The sequence below is a fragment of the Phocoena phocoena genome, chromosome 19 (genome assembly GCF_963924675.1).
Source record: "Phocoena phocoena chromosome 19, mPhoPho1.1, whole genome shotgun sequence".
Classification (NCBI taxonomy): domain Eukaryota; kingdom Metazoa; phylum Chordata; class Mammalia; order Artiodactyla; family Phocoenidae; genus Phocoena; species Phocoena phocoena.
The window spans coordinates 54,587,421-54,611,855 of record NC_089237.1 but is presented as its reverse complement, the minus strand read 5'-3'; the positions used below and the strand labels follow the sequence as shown (position 1 = coordinate 54,611,855).

The window sequence follows — 24,435 nt, the reverse complement described above, 5'->3', positions numbered from 1 at the left end:
ACCCAGCAGCCACAGGACTGGAAGCAGAAAGCAGGGCTGGCAGCCAGATGTCGGGCCGAGGCAGGCCGCGTTCTTACAGGCTGTCTCTCCACCATGACACGGCACCCTCCTCCTTCAGCAGTAAGAAATGCTGGGTCAGGCCAGGGCAACCAACAAAGAAACAAATCTGAACTGACCCCATCATCACGCCTGCTCAAACAGAAAGCAAAGCTTTTTTCCAAGAAGAATAAGCAGAGAAACGGCAGCCAGAAGACGGGGCGAGAAAAAGAAAGAAGCCGTACACACTTCCAGAAGAGAATTTTCCCCCATGTGAAATGCACAGATAATTTAATGGAATTGACTTGGAACTGGATAATTCCAATGGAACTGACCCTCTCAGGGTCTGACTTCAGAAAATCAAATTACAAAGTCATCATCACATCCTAGATTTATTACAACTGACCTGCAGGCAAAAGGATAGAACTATTACATAAACACTTCGATTCCATGTATATATCTTAAATAGAGGAAGAATTCAAACAAGAATACAGGATAAAATATTCCAAGCTCCAAGAAGCAGTTATGTTACTGAGCTCCATTTTTACAGACAAATAAGGCAATATCCCTGCACATTAGCTTTTTGATAATTTTTATACATTTTTCTATGGTACAAGAGAAAAATAACCAGAGCTCACAATGTACAGTTCTTATACTATTTTCACAGTTTGTGAACACTATACACCCTTTTGTTTTAATAAAGATACATTGTAATAAACTCCTTGCCCTTAAGTTTATAGTTTATAATAATCTATGATTAATACACTAAAATTGCCTTTTTATGTGGTCATCCACACAACAGAACGGTCAGAGTAGCTCCTGGACAGTCAGAATTGCTTCTCTCTCCATTGGTATATGGCAAAGTGACCCTATGCTCAGCCACACAGGAGGCTGACAGCAGAGATGCAGATTCCTCTGGAGTCCCCGGGAACGGTGGAGGGTGATGGCTTGGTGTGGTCAGAGGCAGACACTGCAGGGCCTCCTGTAGAGCACTGGGAAGCCTGGGCTTCAGGTGCCATGGGGGAGAAAACAGGAAAACCAGGCAAGTGGACCAAAGCGATAAACCACGGGTGAATTCTGAAATTTACAGGGATGTAACTGTAAACAGCACCATTCTCCCTTTATTGTTGAGAAGTGTTTGTGACCGTCACCTGGGAGGAGACACAGCAACACCTACCACTGTTTGGTTCTGTCGCAGCCCCATCTGCGTCTCAGACCATGGCAGCTTTCTACTCCAGTGTGCGTGAGCCACTCACAGTGCTGCCTGACCGACTGTCACACAAACGCTCGGGGCCAGGGAGGCCAGAGTGAAACCACGGAGACCCGGCCCATGGGTAAGGGAGGAAGGACAGCAGAAGATGGCAGATTTAAATGGCCTCTTAGAACTATTCTGGGGTTCTTCGGGGATTTTTTGGTTTTTGTGTTTTTGTAGACTCCCAATTCCAAGAAATGGTGGTGACCTGCTAGAGATTCTCGCAGGTGATGATCTCACCTAAGAGACTGCCGTTTCCCATCCTCCTCTGGTCAAGCGGTTTTCTCTAGAAAAGATGCTCCTTCATTATCTACCACATCAGCTGGGCCCCACGCTTCTCAGCCTTTTAAACAGTAGAGCATGTGAGAGACTGGGGGCTAAAAATCCTTGGTAAGGAACATCCTTGGTAATTATAAATGTTTCTGATACAGGAGAAAAAGGCGAAATATTGGATTAAGCAAAAGTCACATAGTGGCCATAGACCACACACAGGTGGGTAAAGAGATGCAGAAGCTGAAGACCTGGGCCAGTGATGTCGAACAACTGAGATTTGGTCTTTTGCTGCCTAGAAGAAATCTTTATCTAATCAATCAAGGCACATTGCTACCAGCTACTTCTCCCTGTTAGTGAGTTATGATGGCTGAAGTATCAGGCTTGGGACCAAGGGGAAATATACAGCTGCTACAAGTTGTTCTGTAAGATTCTAGGATTAAAAACAGCTGTAAACTTTGCCCTCCGTACTTTTTTCTTCTTCCAGTCCAGGTGGTCTGTGGCAGGTGGAACATCCAGTTGGCAGCACACCGAATTCTGAGAATGAAATTCTTAGGATCAGCACCTTCTCTGACAAATGGCAGACTCCTGAGTCTCCCCAGTGAAGAGCAGAGGGCTGGGGAAGGAGAAAAGAACACGTTCTGTCCTGTCTCAATCTTTTAATGTTCACCTCTCTGAACGCAACGTGGTTTTTGGTAAAGATAAATTCCCTCTGATTTAACATGATATCTCAAACAGGGAAGGAAGTTGGCTAAGTACATCCATCCCCAGACATCGACGGTGGCTGTAAAGCAACAGAATGTCACATCAGTAAGTCTATTGCACTTGGTGAAGACAGTAAATCCCTCCTCCGTCTCCCAGCTCCAGAAGGCAATGCGTCTCGTTGGCTGTGCCCGCTCTTCCCACTCCAGCCCGAGTCTGTGTTCAGACACAGCGCATCCATCACCGCATCCTTCCAGTATTTGGAAGTCTGACAAAACACCATTCCAGTAGCTGCGTCTCCAGGTTTCGAGTCTAGAAATGAATTTAAGATGTGATCTAATCACGGTCAACAAATTGATCATACTAACTTCCACATTTCATGAATACGTCCATCACGAAAGAGCAGGATGAGGTCTCTCTGACCGGCACTAACACTGCGTGATCGCTCAGGTATTACAGGGATGCACGTTCTAGGTGACGAGAGTATACAGACATGATGGAAATGAACACCAATCTTATTGCACATGGTGTCTGGGCGAGCAATAAAAACACTGTGGTACGGGATGAAGATTCTTTACGTCTTGCTTCCTCTCAGCCCTTTTGCCTAGAGTCTGACGTAGCAGCGATGTCAGTCGACATACATGGGAGAGCTGGGAGTAGCTGGCATTTGATCCAGGATTTTACAAACATAGCATGCAACCTCGACAGCGCGCTCTTCATACATCAAAATAAAGGGATGTTTCTGCAAGAATATTGAAAAACAGAAAAAGAAAAGAAAAATGATCAATATTCGCATCAGAGCTCACACGGAACTTTTCCCAGTTTCGACACAGCACAGAACTGCAGGCTCCAGCCAGGTCGAGCTGTAAATGACTGTAGCAAGGCAAGCACAGTCTGCACTCCACGCAGACGTGTTAATGGGTGTGAGCCGCTGAGATACGATGCACGGTGTCAGGCTCTGGAGGAACCGCCCTGGCTGTGAGGTCTGCAAGCTTATCTGTGTACCAGGACGGCACATTCCTCAGCACAAAGCATAGCTGGAGCCTCCGCCGCCATCTGAGAGCCAAGAAGAACTGCATGAATCACGGTCGCTATTCCTCGAGGGACACAGGCATAAACTCCAACCTCCCATATCTCCCCACATGTAGCAGAAGGACCTAACAAAAAGGTTTCAGTTTTGACCCTTCTGACCCCCACTCCAAAAGAGGCACAATGGAAACTTCTCCCCTGAGCTTGTGCGCTGTGCTCTCCAAAGCCTATGGCTCTGTACCTGCCTTGCAAACTCACTTTTTCGTCCTCCACCCCCAGCGATATTTTTCTTTCATAGCTTTGCTAAGTACACTAACCAAATACGTTTAGTCAGTGCTGGGGTTGACTGGAGTTCTACCTAACATCCTTGGAGAACCAGAAGCTAGTGTGACAAGTGGGTCTTTTCCTAAAATATTCCCACATTATTAGGTCACAGGACTTTCTTCACTGCCAAGACCAAGGCCGGATCCGGTAGACTGCTTAAAAAGTCCAAGTTCCATGGAAGGGTGAGAACTTTCAAAGAAATGAGAATTGGCCATACGATGTCACCTTGTGTGAGAGCTTTTAATAAAGGCAGGACGAGCACAGTAAACTCCTATGGCCGTGTTACACACACAGACCACGCAGTGGAAACGGCTCCTCAAAGTGAATGTTCAAGCTCCTTCGGGTAGTTTTTATAACATGGGAAGGCCAAAATTTTCCATGAGAATCTAGCTAGTAAATTAGTAGGAAAACTAGACCTACACGTTTTCTCTTCCCAAATCTCTTTGCTTTAAAACATTCTTTAACAACACTCATTAAGGTCAATCAGTCTAGGACAGAGAGGCCGGCTGCTGCTTAGTGGACAGCATGCTGGAGGGCTCAGGAGTGAGGAGACAGCTCCAACTCCCCAAGTCTCAGACTCACCAGAAGTTCTTTATACTTTGGCCTTTTGGATTCATCCTTGGTAAGGCTAAAATAACACAAAAATTAACATCGTTAAAATGGACACACAGTTACCCAAGTACTTTTATTTTCACGAACAAAGTATTACAATCAAATAAGTCGTTTTTTTTTCCCTTCAGATACAAAGTCACAAAGCAGACAACCTGCCAAACATAAAAAACACACAAAAAATTAGGCAATCTACAATCTAAGGATTTACCCTTAAGATATTCAATGTAGGAGCATTAGTGAAAAATTAGAAACAAGTTAACTGGTGAAAATTGGATAAATCATGGCATAGCTACATGTTAGAATACTATGTAGTTAAACGTATGGATGCATGTGTAAATATAAGATTGTAAGTGTATATGTCTGTGTGCCTGTGTGTTTCTAAATACATACGGCCACTACCCTAAGAGAAACTTGTAATCCAGCGAGTCTGGGAGATAAGCTACATATGAATTTTATAAACTTATCCTTAGAACTAAAACATTTTGGCACTCTGTATCTTAGTTCTGTGTTCTTTGTTCCAAAAGTTTACAGTAGTACAACTTCATAAGGACTATATTGATATATTAAACACCTCTGCCCTCCTGACATTTCCCCCTTGAATTCTACCCTGTCTAATTAATGCACCAGAAGTGCTTTCATTTTGTTTGCATTTTCCTGATCTATCTTGGACCGTACCTTAATCACCACTCTCCTCCAACCTCAATTACATTCACATTTTTAGTACCAGACATGAATCTGGGCAATACAGGTCCCCTATATCTAAACTCAGTGCTGTTCTTCACAGCTGCACCTTCTGTAGTGGACGCCTCACCGTGCTACACGGATGCCTTCTTTAGGAATGAAGGACTTACCCTTCCGCTGCCGGGAGGGCTGCCAGCAGGCAGCCCTCGGCTGTGGCTTCTAAGGGATGGCATCAGTTGAAGACAGCCACCTTGGCCTTCTGGCACCAGCCTGTATCTAATGACTGATCCACAAAGGGGCATAAAAGTCCAAGACCCTCCTCCCATACGAGTCAACCTTGGAGGGCCAGCCCAGCTTCACAGCTTCCTACAGGGCTGATGGAGGCTTTGGCTGAGGCTGCATTGCAGCCCAACTCCCCTTGCTGCCTAGCCCTGCTTTCCCTCCCTTTGCTGTCTGTTGATCCAAAGATCACTACCTACTACTTAACCAACTTCCTGTACACTTTTTACTGTCCCCAAAGCCTGCTTTCCAGGGAACCAACCTGCAACACCCTTTTGCTGGGCTTACTTTTCTTCTTGGTCAAATATATCTTTTCAAAACCATCTATGAATGGTAAACTCTTAGGCTTTCCCTTCCTGGAAAAAAAAAAAGTCTATACTTCCTCCTTATTTTGAATGATAATTGAGTGCCCATGTATAAAACTTTAGGATGAGGTTGACAATTATTTTTCCTCGGCACTCTGGAGCTATGACTCCACTGTTTTCTGGCAACTAGTGTTGCTGATGACGAGTCTGCTGTCAGTCTGATTCATTCATTCTTGCAGGTACTCTAAGTTCTCTTCCTGCCAACTCTTACTTTATCATTGTTCTGCAATTTTGCTTCAGTGAATTTTCATATAAATTTACCTTTATTTATCCTACATGATACAGAGACTTTAACTGAAATCCGAGCACCTATCCTAGATCAACTCTCAAATCTTTTCCACTATTATCTCCTTAAATATTGCTTCTTCACTTTCAGAGCTGTTTTTCATTTCCATTATATACATCTTAGAATTACTCATTCTCTTCTCACTGATTTTTAACTATTTTCTTTCATACATATTAGTCTACATCATGCTGGGGAAACCCTTCAAGTCCATCTTCCAGTTCCCCAACTCTGTCTTCAAGTGTTTTCAGTCCAGAGTACATCACATCTGTTGTATCTTTGTATCAATAGCTATGTTTTTTCATTCCCAAGCCTTCTAATTAATTAGTTTTCATAGCTAAATGTTTCATTTCTGTTTACTTCTTCCTCAGTTTTAATGAAACTTACACCTTTACTTCCTTGGGCATCTTAAATATACTTATTTTAAGTGTATTTTAGACTATTCCATAATCTCATCTCCATTAAAAGCAGCTTTATGTTCTAGTCTGTTGCTTTTCTTTCTTTTTATTTTAAATTAATTTTTATTGGAGTATAGTTGCTTTATAATGTTGTGTTAGTTTCTACTGTACAGCAAAGTAAACCAGCTATATGTATATATTTATCCCCTCTTTTTTGGATTTCCTTCCCATTTAGGTCACCACAGAGCGCTGGGTAGAGTTCCTTGAGCTATATAGTAGGTTTTCATTTGTTGCTTTTCTTAGCATTAGACTTCATGCTTCTTCATCATTTTTTCATTATTACCCTCCCTTCCCATGAAAGTTAAATACTGCATATCTGCTACAAACCATTATACTATGCAAGATTTTCTGGCTCTCCAGAACAAATTTTTGTCCCTTGGGGGTGACAGCACTCCACTAAGAACGCACGTTCTAAACAAGTTTTCAACAAGAAGTAATGATTGGATAGACATGCATCATAAAAAAATACAGCTGTGACAAAAAGAAGGAAAATGGCTTGGAACAAGGTGATATTGGATTATGAGGAAACCAAATAGGAATCCGAATGATCCAGGTTAGATACTAGAAAATGCTCAGGGATAGAAGAAGGGAGAATGGACAAATGTGGAGAGCTGATACGAGCATATCACAAAAACAGATAATACTTCAACCACAGACCTTAATGATCTGGAATGAGATGGAACTACGTACCTACTCAGGGAAAACAACGTGAGATTCAAGTCTATAACCATTATTTATGGGAGAGAACTTGCACCACGGGACACAGAAATAAAAAGTAAATATAAATATAAATATATATATATATATATATATATATATATATATATAACAAAACCAACAGAGATCAGGAATTAAGAAGAAAGCAATCCTGGTGCAGTGTTCCCAGGTGATTATTTTAGACATTATGCTCTATGACTCACACAGATTCTTTTAACCAAATATTTCATTAAAGTAGAATATATAAAATGATCACATTTTGCAATTATATACTGTATATATGTGTGCAAATTGGTAAAAGTAGATGGTTTTTTAAAAGGAAAAAGCAGCCAATTTGCGTCATCCTTATGGCCCTCTTCTATCTAAAAATCTTGAGGTATTCTTCTCCCCTCTGAAAACCAACACAAAAGTAGAATTTGGTTAGAGAAGATGAAAGGGACTTGAAAACTGGAGCCAAACAAATGTTTTCTACATATTCAAAAAGAGGGCAATGCTAGACCGTGAAACATTAAGTCTTAGTCTTATAGGACCTAAAAGAGTAGAGAGAAACAGCATTCCTGGAAAGAAAAAATTAAGAAAAAGAAAAGCATTTTCAAGAACGAAAATATACAAAATGCTCTGGCTTTTTGCTCATAAATATATCTTACTTTTAAATCATGTTGGATAAACAGAATAATTATCAAAAATATCCAAATGATAACAAAACAGGTTTTATTTAAAATTTAGATAACAAGGCACGACTGTCCTGTTGCCATATCAGTGTATATTTATTCTTACATGCTACAAACACATACACACCTGTAAAAAGGGGAGTGAACAATATCAGGTGTGGGGTTCCTAGAATAAGGAAACTTATTGGAATAAGGTTCCTTGGAATAAGGTCTCTGTGAGGCAGTATATGGTTCTACCAACTGAGCTTTGGGCCTGACACTACTACATACACCCAGCTGGGTTACGTGTCAGGTCAGAGCAGAGAGCCACCCCTGAAAGTTTGGCAGGATCTTAACTTAGTAAAAGCTTCCAAGTGATTCTCGTACAATTTCATTGTTAGAACCACATCAGAATAAGATGATCAATCTCACCTAGGCTGTATTTCTTGTACAAGGTACTAGAAATCTGGAGGCAGCAGCTTCTCCACCACCCACATCTGTTTTTCATCAGTACCTGAGTAGCAGAATAAGAGAGTGATGCCTCTCCAGGCTAGCTGGAGCCTTCCATGTAGCCACAGTGATCCAGAGTCCCAGCTGAGAAGACAGAGCGATATGAAGCAGGCTCCCCTTCCCCAGTATAAAGTACCAGTGTTGCTAAGATTAAGTAATCACCTCACTGTCCTCTCACCGTATATCTCTGAGCATTCATAAATCAAATACTCACCACAAGTTGACAAAGTTGATGAAACTTGGGGAAAATTCCCTTTCCTCAGAATTACTCAACTGTGGTGGGTCTCCTTTCACAACTTGTGTTAGTTGATCAAACACACTATTCCACTTTGGATAAGGAAATCGGCCTGTGGCCAATTCGTACTAAAGAGAACACAGAGGAAAAAGCAAAATACACTGGGCATTACTTATTAATCCAGTACTTATTACTCCTCACTGGAAAGGCCACATTGTAAATCTGAACTCCAAGCAAAACTCTTGAAAAAGTCTCGACTCAAATCAAGATCAGGTTGAGGTGCAATCCTCAGAATTATGGCTAAGTGGAAGGGATATTTAGAAATCAAGATAGTATGTCCATATCTGCCACAGGTCAAACATGTTTGTGAACTGTATTCTCATCTTTCTCCCACTCTGTTCTGAGGACAATGGAAACCTAGAAACTGTGCTTTTTCCAAGAACTAGGTTTAAGTCTGCAGCATGGCCTAAATGAACCCCGTTTTACGTGCACTGACAGGCGACCCCAAACTTATCAGAGATGGCACATGACAGACAGAGCACTATCTGGGAAGATGGTTTTGGAGCTTCTTCCACTGAGATTTGACTTTGTCAGTTTAGTCAAATATTAAAGTACCAGTTTGCACAATGAAAGGAAGGCGAGCAAGCAATCATAAAGCCGTCCTCCGACAGGAAGCTGGTATGGGAGGGCCTTCTTCCCCAGAAGAGGCCTCCTGCAGCTCAGCACCGTCTCCACTTGCACCTGCGCCTGTACAGGGAAAGCAGGCAGGTGGGCACGCACACACACGCGCAAATCCACTCCTTTGGCTGAGGTTTCTTTTTGATAAAAATACAAACACTTGGGAAGAAGTAAACGTCCTTGATTACTCACAGCAATGGGAATTGCTTCATTAGATTCATTCCTGAGAACAGGTTTTGATAAGAGAAGGAAACAGTAGGATACAACATCATAAGGTGAAAGACTTAGGATCTTAGGAGTTAATTTCACACATCTCATAATTTAAAAAATATTATATGAAAATAATGTCTCTATGAAAAATTAAAAAGCAATTATAAGTACTGAACGCCTTGCTTTTAAACAAAGTTTAGCCAGAGGTACTAAAGGAAATTGCTTAAAAAATTCCTATGTTAAAACCTTTCACAGAACAAAATTTTGTTTTTACAATAAAGTAAAAACTTGCTTTTTAAGCATAACTGGCTTGGACATAGATAGGTATTTCTGAGTCGTGACTACCTCTTACATGCAAACAGTTGTCTCAGTTGGTAGCTATAAGTCTTGCTCCAGTCACCAGACCTAAGATTCCCAAGTTCTGTGTTCTCTCCTGACTAACTGGGAAGGAATCCCCTTTGGTTAGTGGCTTCACGCTGAGAAAAGACTCCACGAGGTGTCTCCCATGTCTGCTCACAAGGGAAACCAGATGGAGTCTTGTGCAGAGCTGAGCTGTCAGCCTTCATGTCTCTAGACGGAGAATTCATTAGGTGTGGCACAGTGACTCACCAAGGACACTCACAAGGGTGTGTGATCCTCAGGAAGAGGATCTTAGTACCATATAATGCCAATAAACAAATGGAGATTATTTAACAAGCTACAGGAAAAGTTCACTGCTCTGAACCTGGTGTCTCGGGGCTCTGGGGTCTTACTAAGATGGGAGGAAACGTTTTGGGTTGCCTACCAAACAGGACACAGCCCCACCTATACTGATGGAAAATTCACATCCAATGTGGAAGAAGCTGCTCTGAGATCAGAAAAATGCCATTCAGCCCTGGTAAAACAGCAAGCACAAGAAAATAAATCTAAAACTTCAAAACAAATGTTGGTAATAAGGAAATCAGCAAATAAATCTGTTTTTAAAATAGAACCAAAATTTCAATACAGTCCACAGGTGAGATAGTTTATTTCATCGTGCTTGTTAGTTACAAACTAAGTAGTCTTCTTACTATTCTCACTCAGTGTTGTTCTAAGGTAGAACTTTCATTGAGAATTGTCACCGCGGTGGTTCTTGTCCTTCAACAATGGAATAACTTTCATTGAGAATTGTCACCGCGGTGGTTCTTGTCCTTCAACAATGGAATTACTTTCAGCATGTGTGACTTTTCTATTCGGTGAATAGAAGATTCCAAGTAGTATATAACTACCTTCATACATATAAGTATGTGCACCTAATACACACACTGTCCACAGTATTACTGGACATATGACTCCTGCTTGAGATGGGGACGCAGCTGCACTGCTGCACCGACCGCAGGTGAGCTGGCCTCCCTGTTCCTGCTCTGAGCGCAGTTCTGACTCCTAGTATCCGTGGCCAAGAGATCCAGGGCCACTACATTAAAGAGCCCTAGGCACTTCACAAAAGCACAAGGGAAATAATCAACTCTAGCTTGAGTTTTAAGATAAAAACTTGTTTTTCTACACTTGGGGGGGCAGGGAGAAATAGGTATACAAAATCAAAGACTAGAAGAGACCGGATATGTTCTTATGAGTGGTGAAAGACTGGTTATGGTTAAATTTTCTTTTATCTCTCAATGTCTTATAACACGACAACGACAAGGTTGAGTGAACACGAACATACCAATGTGATCCCCAAACTCCAGACATCAGAGCGGACGTCATATCCTTGTCGTGACGCACTTGGGTCTATTCTTTCAGGCTAAAACACAAAGAGAAATCACAGTCATTCATTACACACACCCTCCAGGAGCAAGTAATGGAAGCAGGAGCTGGGTAGGCAGCCAGAACACCAGCACACTCCTAGAGGAATCCATGTCTAGGGCCAGACTGGGAGTAATAGGCAGCCAATATTATACTGAAAACGAACAGCAAGGAAAGACCCAACTCAACGGCTTCCTCCATAAAGGGAATACAAGCCTAATTTTTCCCCCTAAGGACGCACAAGAGTTTACAAAACTGAAGCTGAGAACAGACAGAGGGAGAAAAGGGGAGGAAAAAGGAAAAACATAAAGAATTACAGGGCCAGATTAGTAGCAAGTAATGGTAAAAAGAAGGAAAAAAAAAAGACTAAGTTTTAGAATCTTATCACTTTTTGCTTCAGTGAATAAGGACATACCACAGTATATTTGAGACACAAAAGCAAGTATGAGCTAACTTTATTATAATTGCTCCACTCACTCTTTATCATAAAGCTAAATATCTATACCTTTAAAGATATAGATTTACAGAACTTCCCTGGTGGTGCAGTAATTAAGAATCCATCTGCCAATGCAAGGCAAATGGGTTCAAGCCCTGGTCTGGGAAGATCCCACATGCCATGGAGCAACTAAGCCCATGCGCCACAACTAGTGAGCCTGTGCTCTAGAGCTTACGAGCCACAACTACTGAGCCCACGTGCCACAACTACTGAAGCCCATGCGTCTAGAGCCCGTGCTCCACAACAAGAGAAGCCATCGCAGTGAGAAGCCCGCGCACTGCAACGAGGAGTAGCCCCGCTCGCCACAACTAGAGAACGCCTGCACGCAGCAACGAAGACCCAAGGCAGCCAAAAATAAATAAATAAAATTTTTAAAAAAGATATAGATTTACATCTATATCTTTAAAGATATTTGTCAATTAGTCTAATTGTTAACCAAATTAAGGCATTGCCAGTATCATAATATATTATCCTATCATAAAAACAGCAAAAATCATTTTTAGTAATTTCTATGAAGGGAGCATTTTTACATTTCCTTGAAATAAGGGACCATTATTTACATAGCGTGCCAGGAATGGAAAAGAAAAGAGAGAGAGGGTATCAGTAGCACAGAGCTGACAATGGATCCTTAGCTAAGGCTGACAGTAACTGCTGTTGAAAGAAACGTCCAGAGAAGCATAATGGTCACTGTGTTATGTTCTCTGCCTGTCAGCAACAATTACTTTGGAGACCTATGCATTTTGTTTTGAATATGAGTACTGTGTTGCATAAATATTCATTGGAAGCTCTTCACTTTTACTTTTAGATATAAATATACTTATTTACCTGATAAGATACATATTACATAAAAATCCCAGATAGTCAACCAAGAGAGAAAATACACAGCAGAATACACATTCTTCTCCAGCTCACATGGAACATTCACTAATATAAACCATGATCTGGGCCATAAAACGCACTTTATGTTTAAAAAGTGAAATCATGCAAGGCATGTTCTTAGACCACAAAATAATTATATTAGAAATCAATAATAGAAAGATATCTAAAAAATCCCCAAATATTTGGAGATTAAACAACACACTTCTAAATAACACATGGATCACAAATGTATGGATACCAAGGGGGAAAGGGGTGGGGTGGGGAGGAATTGGGAGAATGGGATCGACACATATACATTACTGATGCTATGTATAAAATAGACACCTGATGGGAACACACTATATAGCACAGGGAACTCTACCTAATGCACTGTGGCGACCTACATGGGAGGGAAGTCCAAAAGGGAGGGGATCTCTGTACGTGTATGGCTGATTCATTTTGCTGTGCAGTGCAGGCTAACACAACATTGTAAAGCAACCATACTCCAAGAAAAAATTAAAAACAGAACACACTTCTAAATAACACACGGATCACAGAAGAAGTCTCAAGAAAAAGTTTAAAAATATTCTGAACTAAATATTAATAAAATGAAGTTACAAAATGAAGTAATCAATGAAATTATTTACTGAAATAATTTCACAGTACTCATGTTCAAGTTCAATGAAAGTGAAATCACCAAAATGAAATTACCCGAAGTTTGTGGGAGGCAGTGAAAGTACTACTCAGAGGGAGACTTACGGCAGTAATTGCATATATTAGAAGAGAAGACAGATTGCAAATCAACAGCCTAACTTGACAGCTTTAAGGAAACAGAAAAAGAGCAAACTAGACTCAAAGCAAGGAGAAGGAAGGGAGTAATAAAACGTAAAGCAGGGCTTCCCTGGTGGCGCAGTGGTTGAGAGTCCGCCTGCTGATGCAGGGGACGCGGGTTCGTGCCCCGGTCCAGGAGGATCCCACATGCTGCGGAGCGGCTGGGCCCGTGAGCCATGGCCGCTGAGCCTGCGCGTCCGGAGCCTGTGCTCCGCAGCGGGAGAGGCCACAACAGTGAGAGGCCCACATACCGCAAAAAAAAAAAAAAAAATGTAAAGCAAAAGTAAGTGAAAACAAGCAAACAAAAATCAATACAAAATGTCAAAAGCAGAAGTTGATTCTTTGGAAAGATTAGCAAAATTGGCAAACTTCTAGTTACACTGATCAAGAGAAAGAGAGGGAAGACTCAAATTATTAAAGTCAGAATGAAAGAGGGGATATTACTATTGATCTTACAGAAACAGATGAAATAGACATTCTTTGAAAATGAAAACCTACAAAAATAATGCAGAAATCTGAATAACCGCAAAACTTTTTTAATTTTTAAATGAATCTGTTATTAAAGACCTTTCCACAAAGTCCAGACCCAGGTAAGTTTACTGGTGAACTCTTTCAAACATGCAAGGGAGAAATAACACCAGTCTTACTCAAATTATTCTCAAAACACAGAAAAGGAGGGTATTCCTCTCAACCCATTTTATGAAGCCAGCATAGCCATTTATGAAAACCTGACCAAAACATTACAAGACAATTAATATCCCTCATAAATGCAGACACAAAAATTGTTAAAATATGAGCAAATCTAATCTAGCAACATATGAAGTGGTAATATATCATAATCAAGTGGGGTATATCACAGGAAGATAATATGGGCTTAATACTTGAAAATCAATGTAATGTACCATATTTATAGAATGATTTTAAAAGTCATACGATCATCTCAACAGATGTAGGATTAGAATCTGATAAAATTCAACAACTGTTAGCATACTGAGAAGGAAACCTCTTATTTCATAAAATGTATGTAAAATAGCCTACAGCTAACATCATATTTAGTGGTGGAATACAGAACACGTCCTTCCTAATTAATACTGGAAACAAGACACTGCTTCTATTCAGCATTATATTGGAGTTCCCAGCCAGTACAAAAAGGTAAGGGGGGAAAAGCACGGCTTTTACTCACAAACATTTGGATTTCTACTACTGTTTAGTTAGAAAATCCCTACTAAAATTAATGGTGAAACCAGCAAGATCATAGGACACAATGTCAAAATGTGCAAACCAGCTCTATTTCTCTATAATAATAGCAAAATATTGGGAAAAAGTTAAAAATCCCGTTTACAATATTAGCATCAAAAAACATGAATTTCTCAGGAATAAATTCAAAAGGTACGCAAGAGATCCACACTGAAAACTATAAAACATCACTGAGAGACAGCAAGAAGATCTAAATCAATGGAGAAACATAACAGGTACTAAAAGACTCAGCAACGTCAAGATACGCACAGTGGAATGGACAAATAAATTGTGGTCTACTGATACAATGCACAACTTCTCTGCAATAAAAAGACTGAATGACTAATACACATAACAGGTACTAAAAAACTCAGCAATGACAAGATACAGCGGAATGGATAAATAAATCGTGGTCTACTGATACAATAACAACTTCTCTGCAATAAAAAGACTGAACGACAAATACACACGGACAGCATCGATACATCTTCAAAAGAAAGCACACACGAACAAGCACAGACTGTAGGATGGCATTTCTAAAGAACTTGAGGAAAAGCAAACCTAACCGACAGTGACAGAAAACAGGACCCATGATCCTATAAAATATGAGACATATTTTATATCTTGACTGATGTGGTGATTATATGACTAAATACATTTGTCAAAATTCAAATTGTATGCTTAAAATGGGCACCTATTATTCGTGGTTACAGCGCTAATGTCATTCTAAAACTGCTGTATGTTTATGTCACAAACAGCTATAATGTCTATCATTTGTGTGTTAGAAAAACTTATCCAACACCGGGAAATAAATCCAAAAAAGGATTCCGTTTCCTTTCAGTGTCACAGTGGAGCACCAGCAAGGCTGCCCGAGGACTGTGTAAGTGTACTTGTTTCATTAGGGCCCAGACACTTAAGTTACACAATAACCTGCAGATTTCTGTCAGGTAGGGATGCAAATGATTTCTGTCCAACAACCCCAAAAGTTATTATTTTATTGACCTGGAGATAATTAGCAAATTTATATTTTGATTAGCCATCTTGTTGCAATATTCCTTCTTTAGTGACTATAAATACAGAATTATGCAAATGTTCTATGAGCCAGTTTCACTAACCTGTCTGTCCAGTTTTCTCATTAATGAGTTAAATATATTTTTGACACATGTTCGTTCTTTATTTGTACATGTAATATTTTTAATATTTTGAAAAGTATTCTTTGAGGAGTGGAGATTTAAGATCCATGAAACTAATTAAAGACCCTGTATCCTAAATCTAAGTCAGAAGTATGGATCTGAAAAACAAAAAGCTTTTTAAAATTAACTACAAGAGGAAAATATCAACTTAGAGAATAGGTTGTATAATATTAACAAAAACAGCAAAAAAGTAGTAGATAAAACAATTTTATATCCAAAACATATAATTTATAATAAATACACAACTCAAGTTACTTTGTATTAAAGTATACAAAATAAAAACCAAGGAATAAGGAGAAATTGACAATCTCTATGTTTTCAAATTTTGAACTCCTCTATTTTTTTAGATTAAAATGGCAAAAAAGTGCTGAACAGGGACCTCCCTGGTGGTGCAGTGGTTGAGAATCCGCCTGCCTATGCGGGGGACATGGGTTCGAGCCCTGGTCCAGGAAGAACCTACACGCCGCAGAGCAGCTAAGCCGGTGCATCACAACTACTGAGCCCACGCTCTAGAGCCCACAAGCCACAACTACCGAGCCCATGTGCTGCAACTACCGAAGCCCACATGCCTGGAACCCGTGCTCTGCAACAAGAGAAGCCACAGCGATGAGAGGCCCACGTACCACAACGAAGAGTAGCCCCCGCTGCTCATCGCAGCTAGAGAAAGCCGGTGCGCAGCAACTAAGACCCAACACAGCCCCCCACCAAAAAAATTTAAAAATAAATAAACAGTTAAGAAAAAAGTGCTGAATATAATTATAATACAGAACAGACCCTTTCCAATATTTCATTTTTTAATTGACCATTTATCATGCTAAAAGAAGAATTTTAGTATGTCCCAAAAGGCAGAAACGTACGGACTAAAATGCTTTGAAAGCAAGTAATAAGTAAAAAGATTAACATGAATCACTTTGTACCGGTTAGCTATTTGTGTAACAAAGCACCACAAAACTTAACAGCTGACACCAACAGACATTTATTATTTCAGGTTTCTGTGAGTCAGGCTTCAGGGAGCATTTTTGTTGGTGGTTATGACTCAGGGTCTCTCATGAGACTTCAACTGAGATGTCAGCCAGGGCTGTCGGCCTCACTGGGGCAGGAGGTCTCGTCACCAAGCTCACTCACACAGTACCGCAGGAAGCCTCTGTTCCTCACCACGTGAGTCTCTCTGTAAAGCTGCCTGAGTGTCTTCACAACATGGCAGCTGGCCTCCCCCAGAGTGAGCAATCCAAGAAAGAAAACAAGAAAGAAGCCACACGCCTCCCTCTGACCTACTCTCAGAGGGATGCGCTGTCATTTCTGCCACATGCTACTCATGAGAAGTGAGTGCCTAAATCCAGTCCACACTCAAGGCTGTACTTAGCCACCGCCTTTTGAAGGGAGGTGTATTAAAGAGACTGGACAGATTTTAAAACTACCACATAATTGGTACTTAAAACACTGCAGGAAACAGTTCTCACACCCAACATTTAAAACAACTAAGAAAAGGAAAGCATGTGTATGTATACACATGCACACGCACACCCACCCACGCATATGTGTGATGCTAAGGAAACAGTAAAATTTCACAGTTTTCAAAGAATTATGGGGACTTCCCTGACGGTCCAGTGGTTAAGACTTCACCTTCCAATGCAGTGGGGGTGCGGGTTCGATCCCTGGTCAGGGAGCTAAGATCCCACATGCCTCACAGCCAAACACCCAGAACAGAAAACAGAAGCAATATTGTAACAAATTCAATAAAGACTTTAAAAATGGTCCACATAAAAAAAAAAATCTTAGAACAAAAAAAGAATTATGTATCTTTCCCCAAAGACTCCTGGCCAAGATGGATTTCAACCTCAAAGAACAGAAAACTATACTATCACAACTGTTCTGAGCTCTGGGGAAAATTTTCTGAGCTCAAGGAGGCCAAAGTTATGTTTTTGATTACTAGGTGATCAATACTTTTTTACTGTATGAATAAAATAAGATGAAAATTTTCCCAATTTGATTTTTAAAACTTGCATAACCCATCTAAAACCTTTACAATGTACACTATAAACCAATCTCAAACATTTTTATGTAGCAATCATAAATATTAATATAGCACATGTAAAAATATATTAAACATATAAACTATGAACCATGTAGGGATTATTTCTGGAATGCCAGAACGGTTCAACCACAGGAAATATATGTTACTATGATGTGTCATATCAACAGCTGCACAGAAACATTTTATCATACACTGAACGATGCCAAAAAGGCATTTAATAAAATTTAATAGCCATTTCTGATTCATTCTTATTCTCTCTCTCACACACACATTCTCACACACAGATATATACACATACACTTAGTAAACCAGAAAAAGACATTTGCTTTCAAGTCAAGCAGCATAAGAATCCTACCATCAATACTGTCATTCAACACTGATACAGTTCTAGGCAAAGCAACAAAAATAAACATGAGAAAAGTAACAAAATATACATGATTATAGGTAGGTAGGTAGGTAGGTAGATACATATGAGAAAGATCAATAAATATGAGGAATGCTAAGGCAAAAATTACCTGCAGAATGGTACCTTGAGTGCCATCTGAAACCTATTCAAAAAAGAGGTAGGGACTTCCCTGGTGGCGCAGTGGTTAAGAATCTGCCTGCCAACGCAGTGGACACGGGTTCAAGCCCTGGTTCTGGGAAGATCCCACATGCCGAGGAGCAACTAAGCTCGTGCGCCACAACTACTGAAGTCCGCGCACCTAAAGCGCGTGCTCCGCAACAAGAGAAGCCACTGTAATGGTAAGCCCGCACACCGCAACGAAGAGCAGCCCCCGCTTGCCGCAACTAGAGGAAGCCCATGAGCAGCAACGAAGACCCAACGCAGTCAAAAATAAATTAATTTTTTAAAAAAAGAGGTAGATCAGTATTTTGGCTGGTTACAAAATAAACATATCAGTATAAGTAGCTTTCCTATGCATCAGCAGGTATTATGACACTCCAGGTTGAGAAATAACTAATGCCTCTACCTTGCACGTGTCAGTGAGTTTCTCTTACCTCTGAACATGCTATGAGACATACTGAGTTCTATGAGGAATTCGGCTTCCTATTCTTCTCTAACCAGAAACAGCACCACTTACATTATCAATATGTCTACTACAATTGTAAACATACAATCAATTGTAACAGTGATTGTAAACATACAATCAATATGTCTACTACTTGACTGTAGTACCTCCTACAGTCAAGACAGCATATGGGGGTCTAGAGGTACAAAAGAGGCCTTCTGAGAACTAACTAGAATATAATGAAAAAATAGTAATCAGAAAAGACCATAAATGCTCAGTGCCAGGCAAGAGGAACACGGTAAGACAATGAAACAGGAGTTCACTGGGATGATTTCGCCAAGTTTCACAGAAGAGCTAGAACTGAGTTTGGTCTTCGTGGAAGAGGAGAATATTCTAGTATGGTGAAACTGCACAACCAAAGCAGATCCCTTGGTAGTAGAGCACCAAAGGGCACAGGCTCTCTGTGCAATGAATGTCAAGCAAGAAGGTTTGGCCTTTGCACTTACTGCCATGTATGGCCTGCATCCAGCATCTCTTGTCTTGGCAATGGAGTCCACAAGCTGTCCACTGATGCCAAAGTCGCAGAGTTTAATATTTCCACTTCTATCCAGAAGAATATTGGAAGGTTTGATATCTGCAAGACACAGATGTCACTCAACGTTCAAGTAATCAAACGAGCTATATTCTAAAGTATTTCAAGGAAAAATACTGAAAAACCTTAGAAAACATAAGTAATCAAGTCCTTAAAATTCAGATAGCTAAGATGAAAAAAAGTTTCTGAATGCTAAAAACTCATTATCAAAAAACTCCTCATATTAAATTTAGGCATTCTATAAAGTTTTGTTTTCATCAAGAGACATACTCATTTACTTGTTTCAAATTCATTACTTAACAGTCAAAACATGTAGGATGAATTTAATCTGTAAGAGTATACTAAGCTACTTTACAATACGTGTCAAAGATTATACAACTAAATGCAAAGTATACAAATTATAAACTCACAATTTAGTTAAAGGAGAGCTTTATCTAACTTAGGAAAGTATCCAATCCAGTACATCTAAAAGACCACAAGCTTCGGGATCAAAAAAGCAAAGGTTCAAGACCTGGGCCTGATATTCACAATGTGACCTGGGGCAAGTTCCTGAACTTTCACTTAGCAACCACAATTCCCTCATCTACAAAATATAAGTAATAATTCCTAACTTATAGGATTGTGGAAGTGAAAACACCTATTACAGAAACTGAACATTGTTAGTACTCAGTAAATGTATCCACTTAATTATTTCTCCTTGAGAGAGATTTTTCTCATCTTAGATGGCTTCATCGAGTTTCTCCCAACCAACCTTCTTTAAGAGTCATCCTGGAGAAACTAGATTCATTTTTACCATTCTCAGAGTGTGTGTGCTTTCCCGCACACCTGAGAAAGCTGAATCCTTTCCATTTGGTTCTCCAGGTTTTACACAGTCTTGTCACATTGGCCCCTAGGTTATCACCTCCTCCTCACTCACCATCAACTCACTCACTGCCAGTGTGTGCAAATCAGCTAGCTGGACAATTCTCCCTGCCCTTGCTCACTAATTCTCTGTCCCTATCTCAATCCTTTGAGGCATTTAATTGTCCCTGTCAAGGTTCCATGAATAAAAAGGACAGAAATAAATATAGGATACAAAAATATCTGTCTGTAACTCAGAAGGGGACCTTCAAAAAAATCCAGAAAAGAATGCTTACCACCACTGACACGGCTGACTGCCTATCAAACATACACTCCTAAGCATGCCATCATCCTTTCTAATGGAACTTTCATTTTACTGAGATCCATCCTCCTCTGTGTACATCTATCCGCACCTCCAAACACGGGGTCCTGATTGGTCTAAGCTTATCAGGGTAGCCTCATGCTCCTTGCCAGGGACTAGTTTAGGTAAGGGCATGAAGGAGACAAGAGAAAACGTGAGAGACAAGTAATTAAGAGCTCCCTGCTGCTAAGACAGCCACACAAGAAGAGACAGCTTCTTCTTCAAGAGGCTGTTATGCTAGGTGTGACACAGGACCTGCTTTAGTTGTTACTACCCTGAGGATGGAGCCAACATGTTAAGGAGAGCAGAGCCAGGAGAAGGGAGCCTGAGCCTTAATCACATCGTGTTGGAGCCACCCTATCTTTGGACTTACTACGACAGATAATGAGTTTCCTTGAAGTTTAAGCCAGTTAACAGGATTTTCTCTTACTTGTAATCAAAAGCACTCTAATTACAGCAAAAAAAAAAGCTACCTGATCCTAGCTGGTAAAAAAGCCTGCTATAAATTCATCATTTTACTTAGTCACAGGAAAACCAAAGTTATTTGTGAAGCCTTTCCCTTTTACTTAACCTTGGGCAGCGTCTTAGTGCTTTACTGTGATTGGTGAGAATCCCTAAGGTAATTGTCAGATGCCCTAAGGTAATACTCCCATAATTACCTAATACAGACAAAAAAAGGGAGGGAAAAAATCCAAAACAAGAACAAGATGAAGTACAAGAGGAACAAAATAATTTTGTTTAGGGACCTAATCCTACATGATTTTAGGCCAAAAGAGAAAATAAGAAGGCTAGCCAAAATTATCTTTAACAAGCATTAAGCCAGGCAAAATTAAATGAAATATTCTGATGTTCAAGGTTAACCAATTGCAGTCGTTCAGGGTCAACCTCAAATAAAAATTACTTAAATCAATGCCCTAATTACTAATCTCTTTAATCACAACCTTAGAGCCCTTTAACCTCAGAATTCAAGGTTTTTCACATCTCTGAATACGACTGTTTCCTTTCTGTCCTGTGTTGTCAGGCTGAATCACACACTGCCATGTATCACCTTGGGTTTGTCCACTACAGATTTACTGAGGGTACAGAACTGTGCCTCTTCAAAGCCACTGCCTCACTACCCCGAGTCTGGCATAGTAATAAGACAGAGCAACTACTTAAACTATTTGCTGAATTAAATTCAGGAATCCCACTGTCTCCCAAAAGACAGGCACCAAATGTTTGAATTTGGACCTGTGTCTAAATAAGGCCAAGATCACTGTTTTCACAAACACAAATGCTTTAGAGGAATTTCAATGTAAAATACTAATTAAAGAATCTTTCTCAATTTACAAAAATATCCTCCCAAGTAAAGAAGAAACACTTGATAGGGACAGTAGCGTGCCTTTAAAATGATCGAGGGTGCTATCCTGCAGATCCTTCTTTGACGGTCCACAGGTTCACCTTCCTGCCTTATTTGTATAGACAGAGAAACATTAATTATCTATCAGGCAAATGAATAATTATTTTTCAACTAAGCCCCAACATTCTAATAAGTTAGACTGAAATTTATAGAATCCCAAAGGGAAAAAAATCCTAAATTAATAATAAAGTTTTAGGGTACATATAGTATGTTTTGCTAAAAATACAAGTATTTTAGGAAAAGTTATACAATACACTGTAACTTTTAATTTTTTTTCCTATTAAGGAAAAATGTTAATTTCCAGTCTAAAAAAAAAACAATTCATACCCACCTCTGTGAATGATTTTCAAGTTTTCTTTTAAGTGGTTTAGTGCTTTCACAGTCTAGGGAGGAAAAAGCAGAGACAGATGGGATAAACAATCAATTTCCTTCTAATCAAACAGCACAATAGCTTACCATAAAGTAACAGCTCGGGTAGCTCTTTGCATTCTTTTGGGCTTAATATTTCAATATTCTGTCCATTTTTTATGTTAGCTGAAGATGCTAAATTATGATTTTAGATATGAAATCATAGTTGCCTTTACACGCCCTTCCCTGACAGCTAAAAAAACAAACAGGTAACTTACAATTTTTTAAATAAGTCATTAAAAAGTTGTATAATCTTTCTCATACCATCGAACTTTTTAGGAACAGATATATTTAGTACAAAAAGGTCCAACAGTCTGGTTCCATTATCAACCCTAATTTAATAAGTTTTTCCAAATTCTCAGTTTCTCACAATCATTCACCCTCACTGGGTGTGGAGCCTGCAAAGTAATTTTTGCAGAGCCAGAATTTATCCTGTTGTTTGATCACTGCTCATGATCAGGAAATCAAAGATTTCTCCAAGAATAGAGGAAACAGAGACTTGAATTAACATTTCTACAACCTCAAACTAAAAGAGAAGTGAAGCACAGGCCTACAATTAGAAACGTCAAGTCTCCGCTGCCATCAAGCTGCTGGGTGCAGAACACAAACTCGCAATGCTTCAAACAGCCAGGCTTGTTCATGGGGTTATTAATTAGCAAGAAGAGATTTAACACAAAGTAATTTTAAATGTTACGCTTAATATAAAGGATGATCACCAAGTCTAGAAACACAGGCAAATATATAATAAATGATTTATTAGTGTACATTACATATATTGCAATTTAGGATAAAATAATTTTATCTATGTTTTCCAACTTCACGATCATCCTGTCATGCAGTGGTTAACAGCTGGATTCTAGGATCAGACTGCCGGGGCTTAAATCATTTACACTTACAAATGTATGAATTTCAAAGCAAATTAATTACTTAACCTCTCCATGCTTTAGATTTGTCATCTGTAAATAAAAAGGGGGTTACACTATTTACCATTGAGAGTTGCTATGAACATAAAATGTCATGAGATCTTGGCTTGACACAAATAAACACTCAGTAACCATGGGCTATTATCATTATTCTACTATTGTTCCATTATAATTATTATGAATAGTAAAAAGTTCCAAGATAAAGCTAGGTTTGGTATACTGAAGAGAGATGACTAAAGTGATCAACATAAAATTTCATACACCTGTCTGAATAATGAAGAAGTTTCTAGTAAAACTTGTTTATACTAGACAGCTTCTTTATAAAATTATATGAAAGGGTATATATCTTAACAGCTCATAAAACATTTAAATTGAGCATTAATTCAGGTAAATAATTTAAAATATTAACATGAGACCTATTAATCTTAAGATTATGACTAGAGTTTGACCTTTTTAAATCCCAGTTATACACACACATATCTCTTACAACTAAAATACAGTTCAGAAACTGTCTACTTATTTTAACACTGACCCTTAATGATTAAACAGGATAAACTGACAATTACCAGGCAGACTATACTGGATGTGGAGGATGCAGGGAAGAAAGAGGAAATTCATGCAACCAGAATATCTATCTTACAACTTCCTATAAAATTTAGTTTACACATCCACTAACCCAGGTCATGTCATTAGTTCAGATACTCAGGGGTTTCTAAGAAACTTACTAACTTCATCAAAAAAATTTGTTTTTCGTTCTGTGAAAAAACTGTGAATGACCTTTGTTAGCTAAAAGAACAAGAAAGAAAATGATCATTAATTCATTTTCAAAACTATAAACACGTAAGCAAAACAGTGCCTCTTTTCTTTTTTGGTACTATGCTAAAAGTGATTTGACCAAATTAGTAGTAATGCTGGTTACTGAAATTGCTAGTCAACAATTTAAGTAGTTTAGACAGAATAGCCCAAATCTTAAACCACAGGAAATATACTTAGTCTAAAGAGTTTCAATTAAGGGATTTCAAGGAGACTGCTGCAATTCTAATTTAAGCGGAACTGTGATAATATAACCTATTTAAATACAGTTAAAGTAACAAGGGAAAGAGGAACAGAAAATTGCTTTTTCTAGCCTTATTTACAGCACAGTCTATTATGGTTCACTCTGATTTTAATGGAAAGAATACTGTAGTATTTATTATTGAAA

The 24,435-nt window shown here is 39.4% G+C and overlaps 1 protein-coding gene across 2 annotated transcripts in view; it reads right to left on the bottom strand.

Moving 5' to 3' along the window:
- Positions 1-303: 303 nt before the first annotated feature.
- The window catches only part of MAP2K4 (mitogen-activated protein kinase kinase 4), a 105,225-nt gene continuing 81,093 nt past the window's right edge, over positions 304-24,435 (bottom strand). The window contains exons 7-12 of one of the 2 annotated variants that reach the window (XM_065896610.1): positions 22,235-22,286; positions 19,218-19,345; positions 10,973-11,050; positions 8,383-8,531; positions 4,196-4,241; positions 304-3,002 (exon numbers count right to left, since the gene is read on the bottom strand). In XM_065896610.1, the coding sequence (XP_065752682.1) occupies positions 2,889-3,002; positions 4,196-4,241; positions 8,383-8,531; positions 10,973-11,050; positions 19,218-19,345; positions 22,235-22,286 (567 nt within the window). In that variant the 3' untranslated portion in view covers positions 304-2,888. The remainder of the gene's footprint in view (positions 3,003-4,195; positions 4,242-8,382; positions 8,532-10,972; positions 11,051-19,217; positions 19,346-22,234; positions 22,287-24,435) is intronic. The other variant, XM_065896611.1, reaches the window with a different exon arrangement.